The 10,119-nt window shown below is 37.1% G+C and overlaps 1 protein-coding gene across 2 annotated transcripts; it reads left to right on the forward strand.

Annotated features, from left to right (window-relative positions):
* The first annotated feature begins 3,479 nt into the window (after positions 1-3,479).
* On the forward strand, positions 3,480-6,056 carry LOC136227310 (B3 domain-containing transcription factor VRN1-like). Of its 2 annotated transcripts, XM_066015952.1 has the most exons (7): positions 3,480-3,911; positions 4,007-4,418; positions 4,493-4,656; positions 4,758-5,043; positions 5,122-5,210; positions 5,439-5,724; positions 6,022-6,056. In XM_066015952.1, exons 1-6 carry the CDS (start codon positions 3,849-3,851, stop codon positions 5,679-5,681), a joined length of 1,257 nt encoding a protein of 418 aa, XP_065872024.1. In that variant the 5' UTR covers positions 3,480-3,848; the 3' UTR covers positions 5,682-5,724; positions 6,022-6,056. The 2 variants fall into 2 exon arrangements, with proteins under 2 accessions (XP_065872024.1, XP_065872023.1); XM_066015951.1 differs by lacking the exon at positions 6,022-6,056 and having other exon boundaries at positions 3,483-3,911; positions 5,439-5,973.
* Positions 6,057-10,119: the final 4,063 nt, after the last annotated feature.

A 10,119-nucleotide genomic window follows, 5' to 3' on the forward strand; every position in this document is an offset into this window, starting at 1 on the left:
GGGAAAGCACACCAGTTGCCGTGTGAAGATTCTCAGTATCGAGCAAAGGAGCCGTTCGAGTTGGTGCACTCGGATGTATTTGGTCGTGTGAAGCAGCCATCAGTCAGTGGTAATCAATATATGATAACCTTTATTGATGATTTCTCAAGGTAAGTGTGGGTGTACTTTATGAAAAACAAATCAGAAGCATTTAGCAAGTTCCAAGAGTTCAAGGAGAAGGTCGAGAAAGAACTTGATCGGAAGATCCAATGCCTTCGCACTGACAATGGAGGAGAGTATACTTCGCACGAGTTCTCAAGATACTTACAAGATTGTAAGATTCGACGACAATTGACTTGTCCTAATACTCCACAACAAAATGGGGTAGCAGAAAGGAAGAACAGACACCTTGCAGAGATATGCAGGAGTATGTTACATGCGAAGAATGTTCCACCTCGGTTCTGGGCAGAGTGTATGAAGACAGCTGCAGATGTTATTAACAAACTACCACAAGCACCACTTGGATTCATTTCACCCTTCGAGAAGATATGGAAGATCAAACCCACTGTAAGTCACTTTTGAGTATTTGGTTGCGTATGTTATGTTTTCGTTTCTGATCATTTATGCAGCAAATTTGATAAGAAAGCTATAATATGCATCTTCGTGGGTTATGATAATCAAAGAAAGGGGTGGAAGTGTTGTGACCCAACAACAGGAAGGTGTTATACGTCAAGAAATGTGGTGTTTGACGAAGCTTCATCCTGGTGGTCCCCTCATGAAGTTGTACTACCCGATTCAAAAGAAATCGAGGAGAAATTACAGGAAAGACTTGAAAGGGACGAGGCGGCTGAAGAAATCATTCCAGAAGTGGAACCGGTAGAAGAAAACCTCAGGAGCAAGTCACCTGAAAAGGAGATCGTTAACTCGAGGAGATCGTTAATGATGATAAATCAGCAGAAGAACAACAATCACCGGTGCGAAGGTCAACAAGAAAAAGGAGACCAAATCCTAAATATGCTAATGCAGCAGTGATTGAAGAATCAATTAAGGAGCCTGAGACGTACGAAGAAGCATCCTCAATTAAGGAGTGGAGAAAGGCTATGCAAGAAGAAATAGATGCATTGAAGCAGAACGAGACTTGGGATTTAGTTCCCAAACCCAAAGATGTGAAGCCTATTTCCTGCAAATGGGTTTACAAAGTAAAGCAGCGCCCTGACGGTTCAATTGAGAGATATAAAGATCGATTGGCGGGTCGAGGATTCTCACAGAAGTATGGTTTGGACTATGACGAGACATTTAGTCCAGTTGCGAAGGTCACTACAGTACGTGTTCTACTAGCACTTGCAGCTAGTAAAGATTGGAAGCTCTGGCAGATGGATGTGAAGAATGCTTTCTTACATGGCGAATTAGATCGAGAAATTTACATGGATCAACCTCAAGGGTTCGAGAGCAAGGCTCAACCAAACTATGTATGCAAGTTGAAGAAAGCATTGTATGGATTGAAGCAAGCACCAAGAGCATGGTATGGGAAAATAGCAGAGTTCCTGATTCAAAGTGGCTACATGATGGCACCAGCTGATTCCAGTTTGTTTATGAAGGTCCAAGGTGAGAAGTTGGCTATAGTATTAGTTTATGTTGATGATCTGATCATTACAGGTGATGATGTTGCTGAGATCAATCAAGTCAGAGCCAACTTATCAGTACGATTTCAAATGAAATCACTGGGAGAGTTAAATCATTTCCTTGGTCTTGAAGTTGAGCGCACGAATGAAGGACTTTTCTTGTGTCAGCACAAGTATGCAAAGGATCTTTTGGAGAAGTTTGGGATGCTCGAATGCAAGCCTATTACAACTCCAGTAGAAGTACACGTGAAGTTATGTTCCGTTGAAGGAAAGGACTTGGAAGATGCTATGATGTACAGACAGCTAGTTGGAAGCCTGATCTATCTCACTTTGACGAGGCCAGATATATCATATGCAGTAAGTATGGTAAGTCGGTTTATGCAGAACCCGAAAAAGCCTCATTTAGAAGCTATCCGGAGAATTCTTCGATATGTTCGAGGTACTATGGACTATGGTATCCTGTACAAGAAAGGAGGAAAGGGTGAGGTACGTGGATATTGTGATGCTGATTATGCTGGAGATCACGACACAAGGCGTTCAACTATAGGTTATGTGTTTAGTCTTGGATCGGGACCTATATCTTGGTGTAGCAAGAGACAGCCTACGGTTTCATTATCAAGTACCGAGGCAGAGTACAGGGCAGCAGCAACAGCAGCTCAAGAATGTACTTGGCTAATACAACTCATGAAGGATCTTCATCAGCCAGTTGATTACTCGGTACAGTTATACTGCGACAATCAGTCAGCGATTCACTTGACTGAAAATCCAATGTTCCATGCAAGAACTAAACATGTGGAGGTACATTATCACTTTATACGAGAGAAGGTCTTACGTGGAGACATCAAGATGCAGTATGTGAAGACTGATGATCAAATTGCCGACATATTTACGAAAGGATTGAATGGTGCAAAATTTGAACAATTCAGACGACAACTTAGAATGACAAGCAAGTACGAGCTACTAAAAGTCGGTGCTGAGGGGGAGTAATAAATAAACAGCACCCACTTTTGTAGATTGTTCTAGGTACTTAGTTTTCTAGATTAGTCTCTCACAAATATCTAAATATTTTTAGATTATTCTAGGTCCATCACCGACCTAAATTGTGGCTGTGATTTGCTTCACAACCGACCTAGTGCTAATATATATAGGAGAGACTTTGTGGATAGGTGTATAGCACAAAAGAAAAATAAATCAAGTGGTGTGTGTGAGTGATAGTGAGAAAATAAGAAATCTCGTAGCATATTAGTTTTTGATTTAATAAAACTAAGTTTATTCAATTAGTCCTCTTTATATTTAACATTTACTCCGGTCATGGAATACTAGATTTTTACCTTTAAACATTGAAATAATACTACATAGAGTCGATATAGAGGGGGAGGGAGGGGAGGGATGGGGGCTACATGGGCCAAATCGACCAATACTCAAGGGCGGAGCCGGTGGCTGAAAGGGCTCCGGCCCTCCGAGCCCTTGACTTGCTTCGCCCCTACCCGCTCCCACCTCATTTCCGCCCTTTATCATCCCTAATTTTGACAATTTTTACACAATTTTAAGAGAGAATTTTAATATTAATACAAATATTTCTAATTAAACCATTATTCCACTGATAAGGAAAGCATTTTGGACTTTGTATAAGAAAATAAGAAAGAATTATGAAGTGTATATTAGTCATTATAATATACTACTCTCTCCATTCTCAAATAAGTGTCGTTTTAGAATTTTCACACAAATTAAGAAACACAATTAATATGCACTTAAATTAATAAATTTACATGGATTAACTAAATAAAAATTCTCTCTCCTATAATGATTGGAGAAGAAACTTTGAAAGCTTAAAAAACACATAAATCAAGACAAAATTTAAATGCCTAGACCAAAAAACTATACTAAATTTTATTGAAAAACTAAAACGACACTTAAAAATGAACAAAAATAATTATCTAAAACGACACTTATTTGAGAATAGAGGGAGTAGTTTAATTGATATTTTAAAAAGTTTTGAACAACCTAAAAACCTATATAAACACAAACTCATTGGAAATGAGGAAGCTAATGCTAGGTTATGCGTATCAAATTTTCAACTATGTAGTCAAGTCATGCTTAATTTTCATAACATAGTGATTACGATTCATATTAAATTTTCACCTATTCACATTCAACCATTTTATGACCTTCCAATGTCCATGGACAATATAAAAAGCCCCAACATCAGTATTAACTTCTAACTTCTGTGGTTATGTTCTTTGAAACATGGCGAAAACACCCCATTTTTTCAAGCTTATTCTTGAAGATGCCATTCAACAAGGGATGCTTGTCAGTCTTCTTCTCTTTTCTATCTCTCTTTTGCTATTCTTTCCAATATATTCTATTCCTTTGGATAACAAATTTATATTATTTTTCTGTAACAGAGAATTCCAAAAAAGTTTGTGCGAAGATATGGAAAATATCTTTCAGAACAGGTCTCTCTAAAGCTTCCAAGTGGTGAAAAATGGAAAGTAGAGCTTGTCAAACATGGTGATGGTATTTGGTTAGGAAATGGCTGGCAACATTTTGTTGATTATTACTCCTTATCACTTGGTTCCTTTCTAGTTTTTGGATTTGAAGATTTCAAAACCTGCACTTTCAATGTTTTGATATTTGATAAGACCACTTCAGAAATTGATTATCCGTTACATGTCCATAAACATGATGATGAGACTAATCTTGAGGAACAAGTCCATCAACCGACGAGCAATCAAGAAGATGAAGATAAATCGCCATTACCATTTTCTAGACCTTGTAAGAAGAGGAAGCGAGAGAATTGCAGAACACAATCTGAAGGTAGCATTTAATGGAATTGTACAAAACATTTTATCCTTTCACTTTTGCTTTTGTAATAGGACTTAATTTTGCAGCCAAGCGAGGCAACGGGGACAAATTTTCGAAGAGAACACAGCAGCTGACTGCTGAGGAAAAAGCTAATGCACTTCATAGAGCAAGCACTTTTTGCAAATCAGACAATCCTTCCTTCTCCATTGTAATGCATCCATCATATGTTTGTGCTAAAAACAAACCAGTGGTAAGAGTATTACACCTAAAAAGCATTAATTAGATGTGTTTCTGGTTTTCAATATCTCCAATTTTTTTTTTTTTTTGTCAAAATTAGTTATTGTTTTGCAGACAATACCAGCAAGCTTTGCCAATAAATATTTCAGCGAACGGAGAGGCATTATAATTCTGAATTGTGTTCATGGAAAAACTTGGACAGTTCGGTATGTTAGTTATAAAAGCCCCAAAGCAAGTAGATTAACAATGATAAATAGTGGTTGGAGTAAATTTGCAGAAGAAAATCATTTGGCAATTGGTGATGTTTGTGTCTTTGAACTCATTAATCACAATGCATCCGAATTTAAAGTTGTAATTTGCAGAAAAAATCAGGATGCTGCTAAAAGTGTCCCATCTGTAGGTCAGTATCAATTATTAATAAAATGTTAATGCAATGAGGAAAGCATAAATCACTCTTCATTTGGTTGGTGTCATGCAGGAAATAGCAAGCATTTGAAGGAATTTCCTACTTTTAATCCATACTTCAAACTGAAGCTTCAGCCAATTGCTATTTTGCACGGTCATATTGTACGTTCTTGAACTCTAATCTTTGACAAGATGTTATTTGTTGTTAATACAAGGACTCATTTGGTTTAGCTGTTATTTGTTGTTTCTGTTATGGTTTGCTGTTGGAAAAACAGAGATTCTACATTGTTGTTGGAAAAGGCAATGTATAAAATGCAAACAACTGTTCTTTAACTAAGCACTGGGGAGAAAATGAAGTAAATAACACCCTCTAAATATTTCCTTTTGCAGAATGTACCGGTAAAGTTTATGGAGAAATGTAAGAATCCGAGAATGGAAAAGGCTCAGTTGCAGGTTGAGGGCAAAGTATGGCATGTGAAACTACTCAGCTACCCTTATAAATGTGCATTTTCTGCTGGTGAAGTTTCTGCATTTGTTGATGACAATTCTCTTAAAGTTGGAGATGTTTGTGTGTTTGAGTTGATTAATAGTGAAACCATGCTGATAAAGGTCTCCATTGTTAGAAAACCTTGACTGAATCTTTCATTACCTTGGATTGTATTTCCCCTTATTATAGGTACTTGTCTTGGTTATATAGTTTTTGCATTTTAATTGGAAGCTTTTTGCATTTTACTAGTAAACTTGGGGCTCTTTTGCTCTCAAATGAATGTTCCAAATGTTGGTTGAAATTCTTGCTCTCATTTTCATAAATAAATTGTCAGTCTGATTATAGTGAAGAAATATTCAGAATGATAAATATGGAGAAAATTACCAATTCAAAGTGAATGGAAACACTCTTGGCATCTGTTATTTTGGCACAATTCTTTTGGTTCTTAAAATGAAACAGTTTGAGACACGGCCTAGACTCCTACAGGAGGCAGCAGTGGGGAATTTTCAGCAATGGGAAAGTCTGACGGAGCAATGCTGCCTGGAGGTCTTTGGAATTCATTTATTTCTTTGGGTTAGCTTGCTTTGGGTTTGCTGGTGCAACAGCAAGCACCTGTTTAACTTGGGGAGGGGTGGGTTTTGGTTTATATAGTAGTAATATTTTAGAGTCAACATTCGGGGGGTTTTTTTGTTTAATGGAGAAGTTACAGATTTAAAACAAATTTAGACTTTATGTAAAAAAAATAATGTAATTTTATTTTTTATGTTTATAGGTCACTCCAATTTCATGCCTCATCAATATAAGTTCTTTTTCACATTAATTTTAATGTTTTGCCCAACATTCTAGCTACCAAATAATATCTGATATTGCATATATTTTATTAATTAAAAAAGGAAAAATTACAAAACTAGCTCAAATGGGAGGCTCATTTACATATTTAACCAATTTACTCAACCTACTACATATCTAGACTGATTTTGTGTGATTTTCCTATAATACCTCTAACCTTTCCCCTTCCCACAACGCGAACCCCGCTCCCCCCTTCTCTTTGGTTACGCAAAAAGTTGCTCCTCTATTAATGATTTGAAGACTTTTGATCTTCCTATCTTTCTTTAAATTGCACGAAATCTGCACCATTTCGCTAAATCACAATGAATTTCTCTTTTTTCTCTTTTCATCTCTTGATTCTGCAACTTCCTAATCCTAGAAAACGAAGTCATGGTTCATCTTCCTGTTCATGCTCGTTACTTGGTTTCTTTCTTCTTGTTACCATCAAAGAAATGATTATTCTACGTTATTTCATTCGTTTTTCCCAGTTTATCATATTATTATTGTCGTTTTTAAAGGTGAAAGGTGCAAAAAATGTAAGTATCTGTTGTTTTTTCTGCGTTTTTTCATGAATACACTTCGCGTAGTCAATGATTTTGCGAAGATTTGCGAAGAGAAAGAGCCTGAAACGTGATGATCTACTTCGTGAATCGATGATTTCGCGAAGATCTGCGAAGATAAAGAGCCTGAAACGTGTGGATCTACTTCGCGAATCGATTAGTTCGCGAAGTCCGCGAGCAGAAAAGTTCATGATTTGACTCGCAGACTTCGCAAAAGCATCGATATGCGACGTAGATCGTCACGTTTCAGACCTCGCATACCTCGCGAAAACATCGATTAGCGAAGTAAAATCACATCTTTCCCTGCATATTTACATTCGCATGCTTCGCTAATCCTCATTTCGCGAAGCCAAAATCGTCTTTTTCCCTGCCTAACACGATTAATTTTTTTTAAGGTGGTTCATTACATAACATCCCTTTCTAGAAGTCAACGTATTGGGCTGCAGGGGAGATAACTTTCCTTTCTGTAAAGGGAGAAAATTCCCTCAAGATTGGCACATTCACTCCTAAAATGGTTGGTTAGGAGAGATTGTGTCAATCTTGGTGTGCACAATGGGACACATCCATCCCAAAAGGTCTGGACTTCCATTTCTCATCCCAAAAGGTCTGGACTTCCTGTAGAGAGAGAAATTACTCATCCGCTTCCAAATTGGTACCGGTGTAGACACCGAGTCGGAGGACCTGTGACGAAAACCTGGAAACAAGACGGTGGAAGCGATTGATTCTGAAAGTTTCAAAAAGAAAAAAAATAATAATAAATAAATAAAATAAATAAGTTACGGTCGGTCGCTGTTGTCGATCGGATAAGCTCGCGAATGCTTAACGGCACGGTGCGAGTGCTTAGCGGCGGCTGGCGCGCGTTCGACGACAGTCGGACGCCCGCTCGACGACGCAAAGCGCGCGCTCGACGTCTTTCGGACGCACGCATCCAACCATGAATGGTACGCGCTCGGTGTCCGAGCAAGACACGAGCTTGGCGGCACGGGACGCGCGCTCGTCAGCCACGAGGCGTGTGCGCCCGGCATCGCGGAACACGCATTCGGCGGTCACGACGCATGAACGCCCGACGACGCGAAGCGCGAGCTCGATAGCCGCGGGGCGTGCACGCCCAATGATAGGCGGGCGCGAGCGCCCAACCGCGTCGGGCGGACGCCCAACGGCAGTTGGGCGCGCGCGCCCAACCTCGCGTTGGGCGCTCACCCAACCTCGCGTTGGGCGCTCGCCCAACGCTGTTGGGCGGCCGCCCAACGATAGTTGGGCGGCCGCCCAACGGCTTTGGGCGACGCCCGATTTTACTCGGGCGTCGACCATTGTTCCGGGACCCGTTTCTCTATAAAAAGGGGCACGGATCCCAATGAGATGGGAGATTTTCTTTGGAGCCTTTCTCACTCTAAACATTTTTAGAGAGAGAAAGTGAAATTTTTTTTGAGAAAAATATTTTTTTTCTCAAAAATTCCAAAGTTCCTAAAGTTAAATTTTTACTAAAAAACATAAAAAACGGGAGATCGCAACTCGTGGAATCAATCGGCTTCGACTGTCAGATACCGAATTTAAGGTATTATCCGAGGACTAGACTCTTTTATTTTATTTTGTTTATCTTCTCCTTCTATTTATTTTTATGCTATAGTTTTTATTTATTTAGTTATTCATTTATTTTGTCACGTTTTATTTGATTAGCGTATTTATTTAATTTTCGTTTCGTGTTGAATAAAATTCGGTTTTGTTTTAAAATAAAAAAAAACCTCGTTTTGATATCCCAATACGAACCATGATCCGATAAAAAGGTAGTTCGGGTATCGAAAAACGTTGAGATTATAAGTTTCTTTTTAATCTAAAAGAAATTTCCAAATAATGTTTTAAAATAAAAAAAAACATCGTTTTAGGAACTTCCGTTATTGACTATGATCCATTTTTTGTAGTTCGGAAATCCAAAACGATTGTATTAAATTTAATTTAAAGCTTTTGAATAAATCTGGAAATAATTGGAGTGCTGCTGTAATTTGCCATTTCTGTCTAATCGCTGTTTACCGACGGATTTTCCGTCGGTAAATCTGCCAAAACGTAAAAAATGTCATTTCAATCCCTTTTTCTTAACTTTTAAGCTTTTAATCCTTAATATATATATGTATAGTTATGTAATATATGTTTTTCAAACTATTTTAGATATTTAGTGTATATAATTATTTAGGATGTTTGTATATCATTCTTTATCTAATTTTTAAACATAATTATATGTATATATATGTGCTTTTTTATTCATTTGAGTTATATTAGATCCTATTTTAAATGATATTTACTTGGGCATTTTGGGAAATAATTAGTAGATATTGGTATATGTTATTTTTGATATTTAAAACTATATTAGTTGTGTATATATGTAGTTTTGGGGTATATGGGTTATGTTATTGATTATTATATGAAACTATTTTGGATAAAGATTATTTTCTTATTTATGAGATTTATTTACTATTTTCACATTTTTAAAGTATAAATGTATTATATCTAGTATTACATAGTTCCTTTTTTATTAACTTTCATTCTCATATTCTCTTTTTTATTTAAATGTATATATATATGCTTAAATTGTTTTCTTTATTCTTTTGGCCCATCCATGGGCCCGGGTTTCAAATGGGCTTTATTTGAGTGTGAATCTTGGTTTAAATGAGTTTATTATTATAATCATAATAGGTAAAGAGTTCATTAAGTAAGAGGAGAAAATAAATCACAAAAAGAGAGTTTTCAATTTAATCATTTACACTAATGAATTTTTAGAGGTTCCTAATGTAAATAAACGGAGTTATTGTTGTTAATATTTCAAAATTGGTTCCAAAACATCACGTTTTAAAACCTTAATCCGTTCCAAAGGCGGATTAAGCGAACATTGTAATTAAAATCGTTTTCTTTGTGAATAATAGAGTTTTTGAATCATTTTCTAAAAGGATTTGTACAAAATAACATTGACTTGTATGATTAATCATGTTTTCCCATTAAAAGGTTTTTATCCTAACGTTTTCAAACACTCGAGTCGTTCCAACGGCGATTCAGGTGAACTTCATCAAACGGGGTTTTAAAACGTACCTAAATCGTTCCAACGGCGATTAAGGTGCGAACCATGTAAATGAACTCGTTTTGGGGAAATGAGTTAGCATAGAGTAAACACACAATATGACATTTAAATAAAGTCGTAAACCGCTTC

This window comes from Euphorbia lathyris, chromosome 4, assembly GCF_963576675.1.
Source record: "Euphorbia lathyris chromosome 4, ddEupLath1.1, whole genome shotgun sequence".
Taxonomy (NCBI): Eukaryota; Viridiplantae; Streptophyta; class Magnoliopsida; order Malpighiales; family Euphorbiaceae; genus Euphorbia; species Euphorbia lathyris.

Coding starts and splice junctions, on each gene's coding strand:
- LOC136227310 (XM_066015952.1), top strand. CDS start 3,849: ATGGCGAAAACACCCCATTTTTTCAAGCTTATTCTTGAAGATGCCATT. Junction 5,044..5,121: donor TAAAAGTGTCCCATCTGTAG/GTCAGTATCAAT, acceptor GGTGTCATGCAG/GAAATAGCAAGCATTTGAAG. Junction 5,211..5,438: donor CTATTTTGCACGGTCATATT/GTACGTTCTTGA, acceptor TTCCTTTTGCAG/AATGTACCGGTAAAGTTTAT.